Source organism: Etheostoma cragini, chromosome 13 (genome assembly GCF_013103735.1).
Source record: "Etheostoma cragini isolate CJK2018 chromosome 13, CSU_Ecrag_1.0, whole genome shotgun sequence".
NCBI classification, from domain to species: Eukaryota; Metazoa; Chordata; class Actinopteri; order Perciformes; family Percidae; genus Etheostoma; species Etheostoma cragini.
The window spans coordinates 24314342-24339481 of NC_048419.1; the positions used below are offsets into that span (position 1 = coordinate 24314342).

Here is a 25140-nt window from a genome sequence, read left to right on the forward strand (position 1 = left end):
GTCCCACAGCCCTATGGTCCCACAGCCACATGGTCCCAAAGCCCCATGGTCCCAAAGCCCCATGGTCCCAAAGCCCCATGGTCCCACAGCCCCATGGTCCGAAAGCCCCATGGTCCCAAAGCCCCATGGTCCCCCAACCCTATGATTCCACATTTCTAAGATTTTTCTTCAAAATCTAGGATTAAACCCTAACCTCAAATTGGGAGAAAGGGGGACACAATCTGATACAAATTCATGAAAAAGGAACTGTGGAAACATAGGCACGCTCCCCTTGGACAGATGCCTTTGGCGCCACGTTTTGACGCTCTGCGTTAGCACCGATTTGGCGTGACTTTTGTTTTTAATGTGCAGAGTTAGGTTTTGGAAGTGAGAACGGGTTGAAGTTCTAACACTCACTCAGATTACACCAGTGTACGTAGCTCAGCTGATGGAAACTACAGAACAACATTTAATTTCATCTTCATGGGAAAAACGTATCGCTGCAAGACAAAATCCAGCAAAAATTGGTGTCTTTACTGGTGCCTTTGAATAAATGAAACAAAACAATGAATGCACACTGTACCGTTCCGTATATACAGTGCGTGTCAGTGGCTATAGTAATGTCTATAGTTGTCCCCTCCACATGAATAATAACAAACTAACCAAAAGCTGACAGCAAAACACATACAGACAATATAAAACCGAAAAGGTAAACACTAATCTGAATGGAATGAACCTAAAAATGTCATTTTAATTAAAAGGATGCTTTCAGAAAGAAGTTTCCTCTGCCTACTTGTTTGCCGGTTAACTAACTCTGAATAACTTTTCTTGGCTCCATCCGTGGAGGTTTAATTATTTCTGCCTCCAGAGCAGCTCTGTCTCGAAGAAATGTTTACATAACTGAAACTCAAATTTTCAAACTTGTGAGGTCATATCGCCTCTGTGCTCTGTGTGCCTATCTGTGCCGGCATTTTTCCCACTGTGTGAGCTGGAAATGCTGGATGTTCCCATACCAGAATAAGCAGGATGGAGCTTCAGATTAACAGTAGCAGCGAATGAAAGTGATTGTGTTTCACATGTGAGCAGCGCCTGGCTGTCTGTGGCAGCAGCCGTTTGGTTGGAAGGATTAGTGTGAGAGCTTGTTAATCTTCTCACCTCAGGAGAATGGCTGTACGCTCGGTATCAGCTAATGGGGATCTTAATAAAAGAGGAAACCAAATTGAATATCTGTGGGCACAAAGTAGAGGCACAGCAAGGCATGTGCCGAGAGCACAACTTAGTAGTATAATCTTGGGCCAAATTATAACCTTGGTGTGGGATATTATCTCAGTAATTGCTTAAATAAGCTTCAAAACAGCATTAAAAACATAAGAGGTTTTCACATCAGGCTGAGCCCTGGGTCATGGCTGGTGTTAGTTCATACTCGCAGCGCAAAATGTTAGAAATCCTAATTTAGGGTTTAAAAACATGCAAGCGCTGAGTTCTCCTTTACATTTCAGGGTTATGGTAAAAGAGGGTTTAAATGCTTCCCCGTTTCTAGCTTTTAATTGTTCTTCTCTGAATGTCTTTCTTTTCTGTTATGGTCCTGTCCCAGTATCAAGCATAACTAAAAAAGATAACTTATAAAAATTTAAATACAAGTAGACCTGTATAAAGAAATCTCCTGCAAACTTTTACCTGGCCGGATCCACTAACACAGGCTTTTTCCGGTGTTACAAAGAAATCTGTGACCCTTCAGAAAGTGTTACTGTAGAGCCTGTCTACCTACCGCAAATCATTCTGTGACTTGGTGGACCCGGGCAAAGGCATTAATAAAAACTATATTGATATATGGGTCTCGGGCCGACCTCTAGCTCTGGCTTACGTGGGCTGAGTCCTTTGTGGTGGTCTTCCCTCTCTCCCACCTATCCTGTCTATCAACTGTTACTAAAGGGTAAAAACTATATATATATCTTAAAAAAAAAAAAAAGAATAGCATTCTATTCACTGTCTTGCTTGCTGTTATAGATCATTTATCATCATTAATTGGAACATTGCAGAGTTTCAGAAACATTAAAAAGTTACATTTAAAACCTTTAATTTATAGTTTGACTTTGAGTGTTGAAACCACCCCAACACTCGGCAAACAGAGCCTGTGTAGTTCTTTAATTCAATATCCTGAAAGAATTGTGTTGGAAGTTTACTGGGCCTGTCTTTAACTTTCTTGGTGTTTTTTGGTTGTTGGATGCCATAACATTGCTTGTTAGTGTCCTCCAACAACTCTGCTATGGTCAAGGCTTGGTTAGGTTTAGGCAAAACTAAAAACTAATTAAGTAAGGTTAGGGAAACACATAAAGTCCTGGGAAAAAACGAAAAGAAGAAGATGGCATTGCTTGATGAGGATAACTGAAAACTTCAAATGCCCACAGTAAATGTGCGATTTGATCATTTTTACCTTGAAGGAGATCTCGTACTGCTCTCCTCCCCAGATCTCCAGACCCGTGTCATATCCTCCCAGCTCCCAGAACCACTTCCTGTCCACGGCGAACAGTCCACCCGCCATCACCGGAGACCTGCAGGACACACACAATACAATAAACACTTAGTATTTGCATCACATATGGTATAACCCTAAACACTTTACATGTACCGGTACATGCAGAGCCACTCCTCACCTGGCAGAGAAAACATTAAAATTAAACATAAGATTTACTGACAAACGACTGAAACATTAAACAAGATCCTTGAGCTCTTTATAGTCGATGGAGAGAGAGAGAGAGAGAGAGAGAGAGAGAGAGAGAGAGAGAGAGAGAGCATGATTTTGAGAAGTAAAAGTAAATCATTTTTGACTCTAGTTCTCAGTTGAGTCCCACCACAAGGGAGCAACACACTTTTTTCAGCCTGTAGGATTAAAAACCCAAACAACTTAAAACTAAGAGTCAGAAAAACAGCGGAATGACAACACACAGAGAAGCAGATAGCAAGTAAGACTTTGTTCATTCATGGTGACATATTTCTCACCAGATAATGAAGACGCACTGAGCAGTGTCGAACCAATTAACCCACTACAGAGCTCTGTGGCTTCTGTCTGCTGTGACCAGCTCAGTGCTGTTGAGAGCAGGGCTTGTTAGCGGTTGCATTTCCGCTGTATGTGATTGTAGCTGAAGCACACCTGAGGCAGAACAATCGGGGCAGCAGGTGCACACACACACACGCATTTCAATTTGATTTCTTTGGAAGGGACCCAGCTCTCTCTTTACCATATGCCTGGCGTTATCCTGAGTCAGCTAACACAGATGTTGAAGTTACAGTGCAATCTCGAAGATCTCTGTTTCGCTCCCTTTGGTGGCTCTCTATGATGATAAGCGACACTGGCAAGTGTGTTTTTGGATCCAAGCAGTGTCGCCCGTGTGACATCGATCATTTGGCAGTTAGACGTCTGGCTAGTCCACACAGCATTTTCGAGATGGGGAAAAAAAAGCTTGCCCTGGTGTATTGCCATTTCTTTGAACCCTTTACAATCATCATGGGCTGCACTAAGCTTCGCACAGAGCCGCTGAAAAATAGTCGTGCAACAGAAAACTCAGATTGGACAGATCTGTCTGTCTGTTCCCCAGCAGAGATCTGAGGAGCAGGTAACCATCATCCTCAGAAATCCACCGGAGGTTAGAATGGCAACACAAAGAAAGCGGAAGGTACTGGAAAATACATCCATCCGGAATTTCCTTCGGCAACGGAGCAATCCCGGAAGTGCAGCGTCGTTAATACAGACTATTGCGGGTGGGACACAAAAAAAAAACACAGCAGGCCTACCGCCTAATGCCGCCCCACGTCCCACTGCGGTGGCCAGTCATGTAACCGGAGATCCGACCTGTCCGTGAGTTTTGATCTACGGTTTGAGACGACGTGAGAATCCCGTACAGGAAACAGGAAACATCACTGCCTCTATCTCTGCCACGAGAAAGGTTTAAAACACTACGTGGGTAAAAATGAAACACAAGCACTGAATGCTGGGAGTTTCCCCCATAACAAAGAGCTCAACATGTCTCTCTCTCCTCTGAAATGAAGCTGCCTTCCAGTGCTGTCGGAAACGGCGTTCTCTATAAACATTCTGACGCAAACACACTTTGTAGACCGTGAAATTTGATACTTTACAAATTGTTTGACTCTTATGATTATTTTGGCACACATGTTAAATGTGTGTTGTGAGGTTGGTTAGCTATTTTCTTAGGGGAAGCCTTTCATGTTTTCAGGAAACGATGGAATGGTGGAGGAGGTTCCTGTCACATGCCGGGTGCAAAATACATCAAAATTATTGTTAAAGCATTGTAAACAAGAAGTGTACTTGTGGTTTGATGGTGGGTTGAAGAACTCAACAGGACGTCCCACAAATGCGCGGTTTCATTGACTCTCCCCTCCGCTGCACCACCCTGAGGAAAATTGCTGGATAACTTTTTTTGGTGCAAGTTCCCAGTTAAAGAGCTAATTTGTTGCCTTAGCTCTGCCTATCTTCTCTGGTGGACCATTACATTACATTACATTGTATGTTATTTAGCTGGCGCTTTAATCCAAAGCGACTTCATGGGGTAGATCCATCAAACAAACCCATTTTCACCAAGGAGACCGGGGTTTGTGTTATGTTAATATTACGTACGTCAACTTCAGCCTCACGTTAGGCTTTACGTCCGATTTTAACCCAAACCACAATGTTTTATATAAACTTAACTAAGTAGGTTTGGTGCCTAAACCTAACCACAACCATGTCATAAGGCTAACGACCTGTTACTACCGTTAAGTCAAAAAAAATCATGATATGAAAAAAGTAATAAAGTTGTAGTAATAAGAAATACATATACATTTAATTACATTACAACGGCTTTCTAAGAGTCATCTATTTTTCCACAAAATCCCACAGCAGGGCCTTTCTAAGTCTATTTTTTATACTTTGAAAATTACATAGAGGAATCCATTAAATGTACATTGTCCTTCCACAAAATGACTAACTTAATAATAAGAGTAATTTGATAGAGAACTGTTTCATTATTGTAATACATGCTGACACCAGGCTGATTTTTCATCAGGTAGAAGTCGGAGGCAGGCAGCCAGCAGGTAGTCCGCTCTCGCCAAAGGAGTCCCTGAGGAGGATCAATTAAAGCTAAGCAGGGCGGCGACTGTAGCTGCTGTCAGCGGCGAGAAGCACACCGGGGCTTCCCATGCCTCGTGAGCACTGAGCACAGACACGGGTCCCGTGGCGATTGCAGCTGGGTTTCTGCCGGTTTTCTTTCTCCGAGGGCGACAAGGCTGAACTGAATCTCGCGGTGATTACAAACACCTCTGCAGCGGTGGAAGAAGTATTCAGATCCTTTACTTACAAAAAGTACTAACACCAAACTGTAACATATACTCTCTCTCGGGACATAAGTCCTGCATTCATTTTTTTTTACTTTAGCACTAATAGTAGTTTGGGTATGTGGGTATCATCAGGAAAATGTAGTTAAAGTATTAAAAGCAAAAGTACTCAATGCAGAAAAAATCTTAGAGAAACAAATAAGAAAGAAATTTAGCAGGAATTATCTGAATTTCTTTTAGAAACATCAAACGATCAAAACAGTTCTGTCAAACTAAGTGTTTATTGGTCTAATCCTTTCAGCCTATGCATAGTTGGGTAGTTTCATTCATAATAAAACATCACATTTTATAAACTACATGTGTTTTGTGTGCAAATGAAGGTCAGATGAATGTAGTGGAGTAAAAGTGTGAAATGTAGCGGTATAGAAGTAGAAATGGCATGAAAAGAAAAGACTCAAGTGAAGTACAAGTACTTCAGTAGTAAGTGTACTTAGTAACATTTCACCACTCTATGACATTCTTTTGTTTTACGTATATGAACACACCTGAATCGCTCTGGCCAAACTGTGGCGTCTTTAACACTCATGCCTGCAGTCAGTGGCAGACATAAGTGGAAATATGGTTGACAAGGATCCTATTTAAAGTATGTCTTAATTCAATAACCTGATGGCGAGATGAACAGAAGTTCTAGTATGTGCAGTATGTACGTACGTTTGTATGTATGTACAGTATGTAAGTACTGTATGTATGTATGTATGTATGTATGTAGGGTCTTGTACAGCCTAGTCTACTGTATTTATGCTCATGTATAGCCTAGTTTACATTAAGGCTCCATCTACATACTGTTGTATGTTTAATTTATTACAGCAAATGATTGCGTAATGGTTGGTCAGAATAAAGCACATATAATAAATATCATTGAATAACTTAGTTTGAGCTATGGCTTGTTGCCTAGACCTGCCAACAATGCATGTTCAAAGAACCCCCCCGACCCCCAAACACACTTTTTTTAGCCCTAAATACTAATACTGACCTCAATCAAGCCGCCTCCCTCAGAATCAACTGCCCTGCAAACCCCCCCTCTCTCTCTCTGTTCATTTTGTAACCCCCCCCCCATCCCCCTAATTTTAATTCACAAACTAGAAAACTTATGCAGTCCATACATACATTTTAGGCTTTCAGTGAATAAAGACAAAAAAACCTGCACTTAACCTTTACTACGGGCATTTTCCATCCATAGTTAGTTCAATATTCTGACCAATCATTATAGGACTGTCTAGCAACATATTGATTATCGCAGAATCGCTGTGTTGTGATTTTAGCGGTCCCGTGAGCCATATATCAGTATTCGGTTACCCTGTGATTCCCACCCGCACCATTAGGACGTTCAACTGTTGCTGATGATGCAATGCAGGATAGACATCAAGATAAAGAACAAAAGAATCACAATTGGGCATTCGGCACCTGTGTGCTGTGGTGCAACTGTGTGGCTATAAGTAGGAGAACCACTGAGCACAATGTTTAATTCATGTGTTGACACAGTGTCCTCAGATACGGAGCACTGCAGTGCACCAGTGAAGAGGCTGCTTAGGCGTTGTTTGACTTCCAGTGTAGTGCCTGCTGTACGAGCACATAGATTTACCTCCTGCAGGGCTCTCAGGAGAAAAGTAAAATGGTAATGAAAAAAACTGTCTTTCAGCCGAACCCCACCGCTAGCACATCCTTGAAACATCAGGTTAAGCGAGGTGGGAGGGGTGTTGCAAGTCTCGCAAGAACAGACCTTCCTCCTCAGCACCGAGGAAGACGGTCTGGCTAGTACACACTAGCCAGACGTCTAGCTAGTATTTCTTTAAACCAATAACAGTGCGGGGTTTGGTCCACATGACGATTGAGCAATGACACCTCTCCAAAAATACCCTTGGGAAGGAACTAGTTTTGGTGGAACATTTGTCAAAAGTAGTTTTAGTCGTGCAACAGAAAACACAGATTGGACAGATGGTCTAGCTAGCTGTCTGGATTTACCCTGCAGAGATCTGAGGACCAGGTAACCATGGTCCTCAGAAATCAGCCGGACTTTAGAACGCCAACACAAATAAAGCTAAAGTAAAGAGACATCTGGCCAAAAAGATGTGAATCCATGGACTTTGTGGATATAAACAACAAACTCAGTAACTTCCAGTTGGTTCGCTCCAAGGCTACATCTACTACCTTTTGGTTTAAAAACAAATATCTTTTGCTACACTTACGCCTCGAATCCACACTACTACGGCATTCCAGAGCGCCTAAATTGGAGACATTTGGGAAAACCGGTGCTCCCATTTTGGTTTGAAAGCTGTGGGGTCGTGTTGTAGTCTGGACGGGCATAAACGGAGACCTTTGGAAACGTCTCATTGGTTAGGTTGGCTTACATACCTTTCAATAACAGTTCCACCTCGTTGTTGCTTCTAGCTAATGAATCCCTGCTCTTTTTGTACTTTTCACCATTGTTGTTTTTTCTCCAAAGTATTTTAAACGTATACACGCTCGTGCCCAGTGTGTTTAAATAGCAGACGGCCAAATTAAGCTTTGTGAAGAAGTGTCTGAGCAATTTTCTGAGCCCACAAGATGGCGCTCTTGGTTTTAAGAGAAAGGCCTTAGGCGTTACAATTCAGTGTATTCTCAACCCTTTGTCAAACAGAGAGCGCCATCTAGTGGGCTCAGGAAAAAAAGACACTGGTTAACGAAGCTTCATTTGGCCATCAGTAGTAAATTGTCGCGTGATGTGTGTCAGACGTGTTGATGTGGACAGAGATTAGTTCTGCTACTGGAGCTAAAACTCGTGTGGACGGAGATAATTTTTTTTGTCCCCAAATGCCGCAAAAAAATGAAAGCATTGTAGCATGGGTGTAGCCTAAGATGTCTTCAACTGTACATAGAATTCAATCAAAGCAACATGTTTACAGTTTTAAGCTTGTTTTTCCTTTCTTAGTGGAGATGATGAATAAAGCTGTTGGAGCATAATGCAATCAAAATTAGCGTCACAGAAAGACAATGTGATTTAATTTCAGTAGAGTGTGCTGTCACTCACTCGAAGGGCTCACTGGGATCGTCGCCCTGCAGCTCCAGCGGGATGGGTATCCGTTTGTAGTACATCTCCCAGTCAAACGCCCCTCGCATGGCGTCCCCCGCCTGCGTGTCGTAGCCAAAGTTGTCGTGGTCGATCACGTCGATCATCGGACACACGATGGTCTTCCTGTTCTGGCTGATTCGGTCTGAGAGACACGGGCAGACAGATGGGGGAGGTTTGATCAGTTCAAAAAATAGTCTTAAGGCTTTATTGTTACGTACTTAAGAGGTGAGTTTGCTTGTCTATTGGTGTGTGCGTGTGTGTTGTGTGTCTTCATATACAGTGGTGAAGGAGGAAGCCAGTGGGAAAATACAAGAGAAAGATAGTGACTTTTTTTTTTACTTTACAGAACAACTCTGCGTCATGTGCCTCAGTGGAAGTGAAGTAACGTAGCAGATGAATTTAAACACAAACCACAATCTTTTTCTAAACTTAAACAATTTGTTTTTGTGGCTAAAACTAACCTAACGTTTTCAAACCATAAATATGTGCTTAAAGGTCGAATGTGTAGGAATTTCTCTTGTCAGCTCTCTCCCTCACCGACGTATTTTAAGATGACACATAAATATGAACTGTCTACACCAGTTCATGCGAATACAAATGTTAACTTTCAAGCCAAAAGGAATATTAGGAATTGATGGTGATGGTAAATATTTATGAAAAAATACAAGTGAATGGGCATCCCCGATTTTGATAATAAACAACTAAACACGTTACACACTGGGCCTTTAAAACCGTGACCTTTGCATTCTCTGGTTAAGATGGAAGGATGAAAAACGGCTCGCATTTCCTGCCACTTCTAGGAATGTTAATTTATGAAATCCTCTGAGTCATTTGAGAGGGTAGAAATAAACGACCTATGTTCTTGTATCTTTGGCTTGTTCCCACTTTCTTTTAAAATGGAAATTATTGATCATAACAGATTATTTCATTGCTGTCATTTGAATGCTAGAAATGAACAAAATTGTACTGATTATTTTGTCACAGCTTCCTTACCTTCTCTAACTTATAACTTAATATTCCAAGTGTCACATTGCACTGTAAAAACAAGACGTCTGCCTGCGTATGTTACACACTGCAAGACCCGCATTCAATTCCCAAATATTGTGTGCAGAGCTTGACAGAGAGGTAACGTGGGTCATAAAGTTTGTTGTTAAAATGGTTCCATCTGGGAAGACGCCATGCTGGGAATACCAAGGGTCCTTAATGGAAAATGTGTAATTGAGAAAGTCCATCAGCCAGGAGAGGAAGCGCTTAGACTCGCAGTAGGGGTGGTGTGTGTGTGTGTGTGTGTGTGTGTGTGTGTGTGTTTGCTCTGTTACTACAATCTGTGAGAGGACCTTGAGATTGAAGACATTATTTTAAAGAGAGGGGACATGTGGTAAAATTAAGGCTTTTTGCAAAAGTGGGGGCATTTTTGTAAAGTGAAAAAAAAAAACAATTGAAAGATTTTGTATGAATTCTTTGGAAAAGTGAGGATATTTTGAGAAGAAACTGGCAGCGGGAAAGAGGACGTACGAAACAACCATAATGGTCATCTGTAGAAAGTAAATTCTGTTGCAGGTGGGAGTAGTTACTCTTCGTGGTTTTCGTTAGGCAATGTATGCTACAACCCGTTCTCACCCTTATCCGTCCGTATGGAAAACACTGGGCCGAGCAGCAGCTCGACCGCACTGTCAGATGACGTAGAATTACGAGTGATAACGGTAGCGAGTAGTATGAAAGACTGAAAATCTGCGTAAGGCAGTTGTGTTGGGGAGGTGGATGGGTCACAAGAACACAGGACTTTCACCCAGGAGACCAGGATTTGTGCCCTGTCATTGAAACGTACTTTTTGTAACCCCACCCATGATCTTGTCCTACACCTAAGTCAGTTAAAAGTACGTCCAGACACAGAGCGTCACAAAATGACCCCGATTGTCCCAACCAAGCGTGTCGAGAAAAGGCTACAAAGGGCTAGACGCTAAAGACTTTTTGCGTCAGTAACAAATGCCAAAGGCACCTGACCAAGCGTCCCTCGTTGACGTGTTGGGAGTGAGAATGTGTTGGTATGTAAGAGGCGCACATAGAAGAAGACATTAGGCTTAGGTTCTACTTTTATTAACTGAAAGTAGGTTTTAAAACTGCCATTGTCTGTCACTTTGTTCATTTCCCTGAATCAAACTATTCAAGACCTCTGTGTGACAATGTAGCATAAGTTAGCTTAAGAAAGGCTCAAGCCTTTGCAACTGTTTTCTAGCTACAGCCAATGTATCTACCAATGGTGTATTTAACGCTAACTGTAACGTTGTGGGTAATGAATTTGAGTCATTTCTTTATCTGAGGCTGTAACATGTAAATCAGACTGCCCCTGTTTCTCTGGGTTTTCATAAGACAGTGTACATATCAGAGTGTGTTCTGGATAACTGTGAATGCTTCTGCCGGTTAAAAGCTGCACAAGTCATGCTGATGTGAGTCTCGCTGTTAAGGAATAAAGAGTTTAGCGAATCATAAAAGGCCCCGATGATATCTCTTTTTCTTCAAACTGCTGTGAATACAGAGCTACTAGCCAGTGAAACACGCAGTTCAGCTGGGGTGAGCTTTACATGAGTTTTGATGTATAGTAATTTACATGACAAGCGTTTGTGTTGCTCACCCAGCAGTGGAGGCAGCCAGTTGACGTTGGCCTCACAGTGGGAGTCCAGGAAGGTGATGACTTCTCCTTTAGCAGCGCCGGCTCCCAGCAGACGAGTCCTGATCAGCCCCTCCCTCTTCTTCGTCCTCAGGATGCGAACCTTCGGCAGGCGCATCATGTACTCCTCCAGCGCCGCCTTCAGGTGCTCTGTACAGAGGGCGGGGGAGGAAGGAGGGGATAGGAAGAGGGGGGGAATCATCAGTCATAATTTCCAGGGGCGATTAGGTTGGGTGGCACTGAGGGACCAATCAGCAGTCAAGGGCGGTCTCAGGTCATGACAGCTTAGAAACATAGGAAACTATTTGTAAATGTAGGAAATATTGGACAGGATAGAACACAATGTTATTCTGCTAAAAAACACATATCCTATTCATTATTAATTTCCCTTATTTAAAAAAAAAAACACAAACTATCCCAGTGCTGGTTCCATGGTCTCAGAATAGTCATCATGGAAACACTGATGGTCATGTGACAAGGGCTGGGGGAGACTGGCAGACGATGCAGCCTAGTGACAGATTCTGAAATCACAATTTACGATATATAGACATATAGGAGGGGGGTGGTGCCGCCTTGTGCCCCCCCCCCCTCCTAGTCCTGGCCCTGCCAAGTTCAGCGCTGTCAAGAATTGATTTGTTAGGTCGCATTATGTGCTTTGTCCTAGCATTCCTTTTCTCTCAGCCCGACACATTTACCTCAACACTTTTCTTGGTTTCCCAGAATTCCCTTAAACAACCAACAATGAAGAGACTTCCACACAACCACAGGGAACATAAACATGGCCGGAAAAGACACTTTGATTTCGATCGTATCGGCGGCAGTTGGTAGTTGGGTTTAGCCGACGGCTACAGAGCATTGTCAGCTGCCGGTTGTTTCAGACATTACAGTTGAGTTTAGTCTACAAAAAGTGAGAGTCATGCAGCAACAGCGACAGTTAAGTTTAGGCACCAAAAGCCTTAGTGATGTTAAGGAAAACGATCGTGGTTTAGATTAAAACACTCGAGGAACAACACACGTTTCTTGGGTGAAAGGCTTTTGTTTCAAACACCGCTGCCCTGGCTTGAAAAGCTGTGTTTTATGACCCAGACATCCACTCAGACCTCCACCCTATGCAGTCCACAGCTTTGTTTCATACAGCAGCAGTCAATAGGGTGCAAAAAGCTTTTCTCTGCTTCTATATATAAGTATGTTGACGTAGCTACCCTTTAACGTGTGTGTGTGTGTGTGTGTGTGTGTAGTTGCATTTACAGAATGGGTTGCAGTGCAGTGGAAACAGCAGTACCCTGTGATAGACAGAAACCTGTCCAGGGTGTAGGCTACCTTGCCTCTTCCCCACTGCATGCTGCCAGTTTGGGATAGGCTTAAGTCGTCTGCAACCCTGCACAAGATTAGCGGTTTAGAAAATAAATGGATGCTTACGGCAGTAGCAGTGAAGGACAGATTTGGGATGGGAAACTTTTTAAACTTTCAACAAAAGTTGTACAGGTCCCTCAATGCCTTTACATAACAAAGCTCTCACACGCAGATGAATGGAAGATGACTTTTCCTCAGTTTTCTGAAGCCTCTGGGAAAAGTTTGATTTTCTTACACTAAAATCTCATTTTTGAGAATGACAGTATGATCCCTTCCTGCTCCCAGTGGTTTGAATAGATATCAGTCTCGAAGCAGTGAAAACATGAAATATAGCTTTGACAGATCCTTTACAAAAAGCCACAGTACCAGAGAGCGAGACTGAGAAGATAAGAAGTTGACCTTTAACTTCATCCGTTGGAAACTGATCTAAGACCTAGTCCACACAAACATGGGTATTAAAAATGAAGAAGCTTTTTAATGCTTTTTGGCCTTTCGTCTCCACACAAACAATGTTTTAGGACAGTGTAAACTGCTTTTGGAAACTTTGGGTATAGGTTAAAGACATGAAAACGTTGTTTTTGTGTTGATGTGTGGACATTTGCTTGGGTTGTGACCCCAGAGTGTGGGTTGAGATTTATTAATGGGTTAGGGTTAGAATTGAATTGGTTGCGGTTATTAATTAATCATTATTTATTGACATTTTTTGTGCAATGGCAGAAATGGCAAATATAGTCATGGCGCTATAGCAAGACTTTTAAATATTCACTTATTAATGCACATCTACTCTAACATTGGATTGTTAAATGCTACAAATGACAGTCCCTGCCACATTATCCACAACCCAGACTCACTGGCACTTAGGGAAATAGTCAGGTAAAATGTATCAGTATACACGGACACAATGCTCTCATTTTTCCATGACACTCACCATATTTTGTTATTTAATAAGAATCTTTCGTGTTTACAGCCCGATTCGTTCTGGCGGTCGGGCTGCAGCATTGGCTGGATCACTTTGCTAGTATTGTTTTTTTGTTGTTTTCATCATTTATTCAAGATATCTTATCATGGTTTATATTTAGGCTATTCCTCTTAAAGCTTTAGTGTGTAACTTGTTTTAGATTAATGAACGGCCATTACATTCAAGTACGTTGCCAAATGAGTTGCTACAAAGCTAATTTAGACTATCAGCTGCACACAACTCTCTTTGTATTTCTCAGCATGGCTATGTTTAGAGATTTTTGCCGTCCGCAACTTTCATGCACAAGATAATTACTTCTTCTGAGTCCGTCATGTTTTTTAAGTCTCCGTGTGTTCCTCATGCATGTATACGCTGTTGGTTTGCCATGGTGACGTTGGTAGCTTAGTCTCAGAGAACAAGACGTCATGACCCAATAATTGACGTGAGTGACGTTGTTGCCAAAGGTCTCCGTTTGCAGCCGCTGAGACAGCAACACAACCCAAAATGGGTCAGAAGTGTTTCCAAAAGTCTCCCGATTAGGGGCTCTGAGACGCCAGAGCAGTGTGATTTCCAGGTGCAAACATAGATATTCATTTTTAAAACCAAAATGTACTAATGTAAACGTAGCAGCTTTACTGTTGGACACTACACAAGGCGTCAATGCAGCAATCCGTTCTGCAAGTGACCAATCCAACTTCTACTTAGGTTTAGTGTGTGTGTGATGCTGTTTAAAGCCATTCTTCTCTTTTGGTTTTTATCTCTCTCTTTCTCTATGTCGCCCCATCAGAAACAAATCCCAAATCCAATCCCTCCATCTTTTCATCCCCATTTTTCAGAAGTACAGTATGTGATCCTCTGTCTCTCCTTTACAGATCCTCTGCATCCTGTGAAGGTCAGCCATCCATCTTTGTTTGTTGTTGCTTTGTTTATTGTGTTGCACAGCAGATGACCTACATGCTGTAAAGAGTGACATTGCAACAAGGGCAAAAGGCGTCCAAGAGGTCGGCGCCAAACTGCGCCGATAAGGCGAGGTGTCCTCCATGTATGCTTGTGCAATAAACCCATTAAAAACCAACCATTACGAGCCTGACTCTGGCTCTGTATAAGTGCTCACCCTACACAAAGTGACGCTTACATCCTCCTGTAAATGACAGGAAGCGAGGCAAAATTAATCAACCAACGTTGGCCTTGCGTGTGAGGAGACCGCGTGTGGGGAGAGGTGAGGGAGAAAGATCGGATCATTTAATTAGGATTGGTTAATTTTGGCTGAATAACTTGGAATACTGCTCATACTGTTTACCACAAGCAAGGAGGCTATTAATCACGCTAATGAGAGCAAGCTGATGTCGGCAAACACATTAGTCTTTATTAAAATGTGAAGCGAGGAGATTGGAGGGCTGAGGCGTTGTGGATGTCGGGGTCATTTCACAACACAGAGCGGAGGGATGAATCGCTCATCTCACACCGGGCTGCCAATAAGAATCCAGGGCATTTATTCAGCACAGACCTAAACTCCCAGCATACCATCCATCTCATTCTGCTCTGCTACCTCCCTACAGCGTGCTGCTGACGTGTTTCTCCTGTGGACGGTGCCGTGGCTGCCCAGCCTTCTTTCATCTGCTCGCATGGGGCCGTACTCCAACACGAATTAGCGCCTCAGGCTCTTGTCAAAGTGTCTGTGTGCATTTAAAATGTCACTGATGAAATGTGTTCTTTAGCTTGGGCTTGTCTCACTTTGATGCATGTCCTGGAATATTTGAAGTAAGGAGCGGACTAGTAGACAGTAGTTAGTCAATTCTGGACTTTCACAACACAAACAACTGCAAAATGCCCCTCTTAGCATGTTATAGTTGTGTGGACTCCTAATATAGTATCCTTAAATTAAAAAACAACTTCATTTTTTTGTAGGAAACATTCTTTTGGATTCCAGTAGAAGACAAAAAAAAATTAAAAACGCAATACGGAATGTCTGAATGATGTCCTTCACTTGTGTGTGTGTGTGTGTGTGTGTGTGTGTGTGTGTGTGTGTGTGTATGTGTACGTGTGAACGCCTCTTACCAACCGAGCTAACAGTAGCCTTCGGTATTGTTACACATTAACCAACAGGGGCATTCTCGCCAGCAGAGGACATTTTGGAAGTCCCCTATTGGGCGTGCTTTAAATCACTCTAAATTCATGTCTATGTAAAATGCCGCTCTTAGCGTGTTATACTCAAAATATGTCCTTCTTAGCGTGAATCAAAGTGAATACACTGATTTTTTTTAAAAAATCTAATTTGTGTAAAAGTTTTTGTGTGTGCGTTGGTGTGTGTGTGAGTGTGTCTTATCAACCTAACCAAAAGGGGACTTGGGCCAACAGGGGACATTTTGGAGGTCCCCTGTTGGTCATGCATTTAATCGTGCTAAAATCATCTAGACAAGCCTCTGGTGATATTTCTTAACTTTAGAGAGAGGGGGACTTGCGTTGTGTTAGTGTTGAATCCATAATCCAAATCTAGGAGGCACTGTGGGCTTCCTGCATGAAATGAACGCAAACACAATGACATAGATGCCCACACATACATTTCCACTACAAATACCACCAACAAAATCCCTCCTAATGCATTTTTAAGAAATTGAATTAGCGTTGAGACACAGTGGATCCAGTATGGCTCCAGGGTGGTGGACTCATCCCAAAATGCTCTGGCACGCCACCAACAACGGGAGCTGCTCCATTATCTTCTCAGCAAAATATTCCAATGCCCTTGTGAACTCCATCAGACTCTGTCAATTTTCTTCCTGCCCCAATTTGCTTCCAGTTTTTGCTTCCATAGTTTAGAAAAAGGGTTGAGGTTTCTACTAAAATGATCTGATGTGTGCTGGAAGGTATTAAACAACCTTATTGATCTGTCACCTAAATTTTATATGCATGAATGTATGTACACTACCAGTCAAAAGTTTGGGGTCACTTACAAATGTCCATTCCGCTCCATTATAGACAGGATACCAGCTGATCTGGGTGGGGGGCTGATCTTTAATACAATATCTACATTTCCCATTTCCAGCAACCATTCATCCAATGTTCCAAAGGCACATGTTGTTTACTAATCTGATATTATTTTAAAAAACTAACTAAGAAAACATTAAACAACCCTTTTGCAGTTATGTAAGCACATAATGTAATCTGGAAACTGCTGCCCTGGTTAAAAAAAACAAGGCAACTGATCTCAGCTGGGATTCTGTCTGTAATGGAGTCCAATGGACATTTGTGAGCGACCCCAAACTTTTGACCGGTAGTGTATATAAATCTTTTATTTGAATGTTTTTTTACATGTTCAAATAAACTATTAACTAACATTGTTCACTGAGAACCGACAGTGTAGAAGTGTTTCTCAAATGCAGTAGCCTAGAAATCCATCGTTGAAGCTCCATAAGATGTTTACTTTGTCCTCTTGGAGTAAACGTGACTCGTCTGGTCCCGTCCTCTTTAGAAAGACGTTGGAATTGATCAGTTCACGCCGATGGCTCAACATCTCAAAATGGCAACACTTAATTAGCTTCTTTTGTCCTCTGTTGTCTCCCCCTCAGCCTCTTCATATCACTCTCTCCCTCGTCTCTCTGATACACTTCACTGAGCACCATTACCTCATTATCTCCCTACAGCCTCAATCACACACACACACACGCACACGCACACACAGATACAAGCACACACAAGCACTGACATGAATGAATAAATAAGCCAAATTTTGTTAATTCTTTCTGCATTGCTGCCTCTCTCTCTCCCTTCGTATTTGCCTCCGTCGCTTCCTGTCCCACATTGAACCAATCGTTGCCGATCTCGGACCCCCCCCACCCATCCATTCCCTACCCTCCCATCATGCAGATGGTGAGGCTGCTGGTGTTGCTAAAACTCCTTGAAGTAGCTCTACACTGCTGAGCAGTTTTCTCTCGAAGCCAATGTAACTTAATCATTAAGAAATGAAATCCGTCCATTGAGGACCCATCACAAACTGCGTCTGTTCATTTTAACGTGAGCGCCTAGCAGATCCTACAGTGTACGCCTGTTAGTGGGCATGGCCAAAGGATAGTGATGGAAGTCGGGCATTGGGTCAGTTCATCCATCAATTACAACCAATTTACTCAATGCGAGTTTCAGTATCCTGGTTAGAGGTGGGAAATATACGGATATTAGATTAATATTGATATAGATATTTAACCCTTGTGTTGTCTTCACCTTCTGGACCCTCTCGTATCCCTCGGGTCATTCTGACCCGTGACTTATTTGGGGTTTTAACAAACAGTTCTTCGTAATACTTCATAATCTATTAACAAATATTGTCTTTATCTCAATTTCAATCAATTGCGATATCATATATGTTTAGGGAATGCATCAGTCTCTTCTAGCACACTATTACAAATGGAAGTGGGATTTGTTTTTTGTCGTAAGGTTATAATTCATGTTAAAAAAACAAAAAAACACAAGTGGTCACCGAATAATGTTCTGAATTGAGTCAGAAATACATGTTTATCACAGAAAATAAGGCAATGCCACAGATTTTTAGGTAGAAAAAAATGAAACCTGTACCATTTTTATTCTTGTAAGAATTTGAAATGGGTCAATTAGACCCGAACACCGTACAAGGGTTAAAGATATTCTAGATAACTAGATATCCTGAAATTTTGGATATTGTAATATGACACAAGTGTTGTGTTTTCCTGGTTGTAAAGGCTGCATTACGGTAAAGTGAAGTAATTATCTTAACTTACCAGACTAGTCCAGCTGTGTTATACATCCATTACTTTTGATTGTTTACCAGAAATATCCTTACGACCCTACAATATGGTCGCAAAATCCTTATCAATGTATTTGATATAAAAAAAAAGTGATATTTGATTTTAGCCATATCGCCCAGCTCTAATCTTGGTCAGAGTGTTATGGAACTTCCTGTGAATATTCATGAGGTGACTGCCTACCTTTCGTCTACAGCTACCACCAGGTCAACCTTTCTCCTTAATTTAAAATAATGTTGGTATTGAGATTCACTGAAAAAAGAGAATGAATCCTTTGATTTAATTGAGCTTTAGTGCCGCTGCCAGAAATGTATCAATTTTAGCCAAACTAAGTCTACAAGAATATCTAAATAATCACTCTACGGTTGATTATTTCAGTCTGGTTACTTTGAGGAGGATCTTCTCCACTCTCAAGAAGAACAGTTTGTGAATGAAACGATCATAAAATGAAGCCAACAGGTTTATGGAAATGATCTTGTAATGTTTTTATCTGAGGTAGGACTTGGTTGTTATTCTATGTAATGTTAGTAGATATCAATAAAGAAAGAAATGCACAGAATAAATAGTAAAAAAAAAAAACAGTGAACCAGTACATAAAGAATGAGCTCATCAAGGACTTTTTAAAAGCTAAACCCACATTGATACAACAAAATAAATGCCATTTTGAAACCTCTAAAACTCAGATCAATACAGACACTCACAGGAAAATAGTCGGAGGCATCGCAGACATCTGACAACACATCTCAGCGTTCAGAGAGTAACGGCATGGCAGTAAACAGCAACATTACTGTCTCCTTGATCTCATGGTCCTTCTGACAGAGAGACAGTAGTAGATGTAGCAGTTTCATTTTCAATTTCATTTCATTGTATAAATGGCTCTTGCTTTTTCACTACTTTATTCTCATTATAACAGCAAATAGGAGCAGGCGCAGAAATATCACTGGATTCAATCCACAAGGAGCTGTGGTTGGCAGCTACTTCAACTTAATGCTAATCTTTTTGCGTTGATAATGTGATGCAAATTTCTGCACAATTAGCAGTAGACCCCATGGTGGCTCCTGGTTGGAGGCTGTGTTGAAGCCTGCCGGGAGCCGTGCTGTCTGACCGCCAAACCGCTTCCACATGTGACTGGAAATACATCAAAAGTCACTCTGCATGAGAGCAGCGTACAGGCAACTCCTTATTTGATTTGAAGTATCGCAGCCATTTGCTCAACTGATCCCATCGGAGAGCAGAAAATAGGAAAGTAATTGGGCGATCAATCTGCCAATGGCAGGTTTCCATCATAGGGTAGCTGCACACTGTGCCACCATGGCCTCACTGAGTAAGTACAGGCTCGGTTACTGGCTTTGATTAAAAGACAGATTTAAAGTCTTTTTCATCTTGAATATCATTCAATGTTGCTGAAAATGCAAAAAAATTGACTTTAACAGGCTCCTTTAACCGGCTCTTTATTAAGAGTTTTCACCCAAATCATAAAAAAACCATAACACTGGCCAGACGAATGGAACAGAGACTTTGGAGTGTCCAACAGCATTTAAACGCAACACTGACCAGTAATGGGAGTACTCGAGTCCTGGACTTGGATTTCACTAGCTATTCTCTGGACTCATGACTCAACTTGAAAACACGGATTGATTACTTGGACTCAGACTCGAAGATTTATGAAATCAAACTCATTCATAAAATATTACTTGGTAATCGGATGAGTCTGTAGTGTCACGGACTTTGATTGGGACTCTTTGGCATGGTGAGCCTCCTCTGACTCAAACCCCGGGGACTCAAGCCTTGACTCATACTCCACAGTTGCTGACTCGACTACAACACTACCAGAGACCAATACCAACTGCTGCAGACTTTTCAAATCAACTGCGGTGGCAAATTTGATAAAAAATGCAAAAGACACCAGTGTGATCTCTTGATATTGTTGCATGAAATATGCAAGAGTAAAGACAAGCAATCAGTGAATAACTGTTGTGTATTCAAGATCCTGGCAGCACCGGTTGGAGAAAAGTTAACACAGACTTCTTGAAAAAAGGCTTTGGAATTGCTATTGCTCCATAGTTTTCAGAGAATAGTCGTGACTAAACACACAAACAAACTCACTCCACTCCACTGAAACCCCCTGTGACATGGCCGAGGGAAATGAATGACTAACACCTTTCCCTGCATCATTAAGTCCTGTCAGCCTCGTGAACCCAGCTGTTGGCCCCAAACGGCTCTACTGGTGCTGTTTATGTGCCAGTAGACTCAGGCTCTGGGTGTACTGGCCAGTTCCCAGATGTCAAGGTGTGAATATGTAACGCTACCCTGCACCTGTAGCTGTAAACAATGCTTCATCAAGGATTTCATTAATTAACTAAAATCAGTCGCTAAGTAAGTGCTAATGTGGTTTAAATAATGTGATAATGTGTTGTGTCAGAAGGAAAATTAATTAACAACAGCGTACTACAGATGTGGTTGTATTCAGTGTGACGTAATTTGCAGATATTTCATTTTTAACCACAAAATCATAATTTTGGTGGCATTGTGTTTTCCTTTCTGGTGACCGGCAGCTGTATTCATTTTTCTGATTGTTCATATTTAACAAAGAAACAGTGACAAACAATTACAAACAATACACAGACGAGAACGCGTCCCAGGGCCAAAATAAATAAATAAATATATATATATATAAATAAATAACAAATATAACAGTCTTCACAAATAATTCAACAGAGACAGTAGGGAGGGAGACAAAACAACACACACACAGACACACACACACACACACACACACACACACACACACAGGCACAATACAAGGGACCAAACACCTGCACAGGCTAGAGTCCCCGGGCTCTGGAGACTCCAACCCGCGCAGGTGCCCGGGGGGTTTTCCGAGTGTTTCTCCGGGGGGTTTTCCGGGTGTTTCTCCGGGGGGTTTTCCGGGTGTTTCTCCGGGGGGTTTCTACGGGTTTTTCTCCGGGTACGTTAGAGGTCCGGGCTGCAGCACAAGGCTCCAGGCCGGACCTCACAGAGTCCGCGATGCACCGCCACGTGTCCTGAGGCTTCCCGGCAGCTGTATTCTTAACAGCTTCAGTGTGAAAGCAGGGAAACTTGTGGACTACCTCGACAACAAGATGCATGTCTCCTTTCTATCCGTATACTCCGTCCGTCTGTTCCAAATACTCATGTTTTTATCAAATAATCGCTAGCATGGTTATCTGTGTATCTACATGAATCTTTGTCTCCTTCTATTGGTTCCAAACAACACATTTGGATGCATTATAGCAGCAAATGGAAGCGGCATATTACGACTCACTAAATATACTACATGGCTGTGTACAGTCAGTGTTCGAGAGCAGACTTTTTGAAGGTCTCATCTTAGAATCACCATGTTTTTATCCAGTCTAGTCCTAGTCTCAGACAAAGAAGTCTTGATTTTATTTCAAGATTTTTCGAGACTACAACTTGACTACAGTAGATTGGTGAGCACCAGACGGAGCCACTGTGCCTCTGTAAAATCTCCTTGGAAAGGAACTTTTAGTGCAAGAAAATCAAATGTCATGATAGGTTTCACCAAATATAGCAATTCAATATTGCAGGGTTGACTTTGACTTGTCGCTGAATTTCACACAAAAAATAGGATTTTAGATAAACACTCATTAATTTAGTGACTAAGCTGTTAAGGGCAAATAAAATGGTAAAATTAGATAATGACATCTCTTCACTGTAATGAAACCTTCAAAAACATGAAAAGACAACACTTTTGTCATTTCACGATATTACCTATCCAAAATTCAACACAAAATGTAGTCTTATAAATAGATGTCGATATAATATTATGTAAGATATATTTCCCAAGCCTATTTGACAATATGAGTACTGCAGTGACTGAACTGTCTGGTGGATCAATGAGTCAGATTTAGGAGCTTTGTTGATCACATTTCAAGAAAAGATGACATGATGGAACTTATGAGGCTCAACGCACACACTCTTACACACACATACTGCATTGCCTCCACTCCAATTCCACACACTACTTCTCTTCTCTGATGTGGAGAGGAGGGAGGCAGCTTTATTTTCTGTTTCTGTATGTGACAAGTTACAGTTACTTTCCCTTCCCTGTGTGGCCATAAATCCGTGAAATGACTTGGGCTCCACCAGCAGAATTCATTGCTCATGCTCATCCACCAACGCTAAGCTGTCAGACACACAGGCACGCACACACATGACCATTTACCCAGTGTGTCTGTCTTTACACAGCAGGAAAGCAATGGGTTATTTCTCTATTATAATACTAACATTAACAGAGTCAGGCGATATGGACATATAGGGCAATAAAAGTGACTCAAAACCTTTGCTAATTTGATGATATAAAGATGAATCCACTTTAAAGGTCTAACACTGGGATATTAATTTGCTCATGGTTGTCTATTAACTCTAGATGATCAAATCTGGAGAGTGCATTCAGCAGCTGCAGGCCCAAGAGGTTCCTTTCATTTTTAGAGTCCAACCAAAACTCTGTTAAATTAATAGAGTAATAGGTCCCAAGTCAGCACAAGTAATAGGTTTCCTATTGCACTGTAACGCATATATCAATGAGATAAGTGCAGATGACTTAAGTAACTTATGGACAAATCCAATGCGTTTCTAACCATACTTTTTCTTCTGTTCTTTAGGAGAGAATTACTAAATGACACATGGACCGATCCAGTGTGTAGCGTTCATGAATTCAATTGCAAAGGTTGATCTCTGACTTTAAAAAAACTACTTTGCATGGGAGGTTTATCTCTGACTTCAAGGTCAGATTTGTCTCCCGGGATGAAATATTGAAAGGTGCTATTTGAGTCTTGGCAGCACACTATACTCATATCAGATCTGAAAATGGCATGTTAAGGAAAATCTTTTCAATAGCTCTCTGTATGCGGGTTAAATTTAAATATTTTACCATTCGTGGGGCTTCATTTTGTTCTGTATACAGCGGAGGGGTGAAGGAATGAGGAGATATGAAAGAGCTGTTGTTAGATCTAATAGCAGAACTCGCTCACTGTCTGTAGCTCAGCGTCACGCTCGAGCTGCTGACTGTAAATCACAGCTGTGTGCTGGCCAGATGTGTTAACAGAGAGAGAGAGGCAGAGTCAGAGATAGAGAGAGAGGCAGAGTCAAAGATAAATAGAGAGGCAGAGTCAGAGAGAGAGAGAGAGATGCAGAGTCAGAGATAGAGAGAGAGGCAGAGTCAGAGATAAATAGAGAGGCAGAGTCAGAGATAGAGAGAGAGAGAGATAGGCAGAGTAAGAGATAAACAGAGAGGCAGAGACTGAAGGGGGGTGGCCCCTCTCCCCTGACACAGTTAGGTTTCGGCATGGGGAGTGGGGACGGGTTAGGGTAAGAATACCAGGGTAAGCCCATTAGAGGCGGGATAAAGCAGAGAAACCATGACACACTGTGCGGGTGTAAATAACGGCCGATGCTCAGAGGGAATGTAGTGTAGTAAAAGTACTTACATCACAATTTCTACAGTTTATGTTGTGGAGAAAGATTAAAAGTTTCCTGAAATATAAATAACAAAATAAAGTCCAGATAGGGGCAAATTCTACTTAGGTACTAGGGGTGTGCAAAGGAAATTGATTCACATTCGTATCGGGATTCTAGCGTGACAGATTTTTTTTATGTTATGTTATGGCGTGTTTCTCCTTTGTTACATCACAACACCGGAGTGGGGAGGTAGTTTTCTGCAGAGAAATGTCTCATCGCTTTCACAACGTTTCATTGCCCCTATCTGTCTCTCGAGGTCCTTCTCTAAAGCATTTTTCTCGACATTGTCAAGCCACAACACAGTTACAGCTGTTTTCATTGCTACTTTATCTGTTGACTGAGTGCTATATAACCTAATCTGAAGTTTAGGATTAGAACGTAGATGTGACTGAATTAGGAGTGACAGGAATGGAACTGAGAAGGACGTCTGTTTTATTTCAGCTAACTATGTAAAAAGCTTCAAACATCAACGCATTCTCATTAATGGGTTTGTACGATATCATACAGAAATGGATGCACACCAATTTTGTATATATGATACATAATTAGGCAACTGCCAGCTGGTCATGTGACGCCGTTTACAGAGCTCGTGAGACGCTGCCGTATTAGCGATCGTTTGTGATTAAGTTTACCCGATAAGAAGTAACTGTGATCCGGGTACAGAGACGGCAAGCTGCCCGTTGTTTCCAAGGACGTTACGGGTCAGTTTAGGCAACAGAAAGTGAGCGTCATGTAGCAACGCCACATACGTTACGGATCCACCCCATGCATCCACCTCCCCACATGGGCCAAAGAGATCTTTTCTAGCACCAGTCAAAAAATACGTGGAATGCTTACGAATTACAGTGCTTTACTTTTCGCAGCTATGTGTGCAGATTTTCATGAGAACAGCCTGCAAACATCCACAGCAGGTTGGTAAGGGAGAGACGGGGGTTGATATGGAAACAATGCTAACTTTCAGCAGCACCGGAGGCATCTTTAAACGACCACATCAATAAAACCGGGGGAATAATTACAACATGTGTAATCTTACTCACGATGCAGGCAAAGTTCACAATGTGAAAATCATCTAATCCTGAGTTAACGTGGCGCAGGATAACTGTTACAAGACGTTCTTGTGCTTAATGAAGTTATGAATACGACGGTGCATTAGTGTGACTGTAGGCTCTGTAGAAGCTGTGAAGCAGAGCGAGGTACCTCAGCGTCAGCAGAAATGATGAGAGGGTTTCTTCCCGTCTGTGTGTGTTATGAAAGGAGAAGGGCCTTCGTCAGGGTGGGCCGGGGCGTCAGCGACTCACACGGATTCTTTCTGTTTTGTGAATGAGAATTAGATCTTGAACCACGGACGAATGATCATCTTTAATTTCAACCCTCGATAAAGAGGGAGGCTCTTTACAGCGTGACACAAAAGGATCAGAAGTTAAGTTAAGTTAAATGTTAGGACCAGTAGGAG

At 41.9% G+C, this 25140-nt stretch overlaps 1 protein-coding gene across 1 annotated transcript in view; it reads right to left on the bottom strand.

Moving 5' to 3' along the window:
* LOC117955331 (polypeptide N-acetylgalactosaminyltransferase 10-like) overlaps positions 1-25140 on the bottom strand; it is a 75565-nt gene that overhangs the window by 13939 nt on the left and 36486 nt on the right. The window contains exons 5-7 of the mRNA XM_034889759.1: positions 11049-11234; positions 8375-8558; positions 2414-2531 (exon numbers count right to left, since the gene is read on the bottom strand). Coding sequence (XP_034745650.1) covers positions 2414-2531; positions 8375-8558; positions 11049-11234 — 488 coding nt within the window. The remainder of the gene's footprint in view (positions 1-2413; positions 2532-8374; positions 8559-11048; positions 11235-25140) is intronic.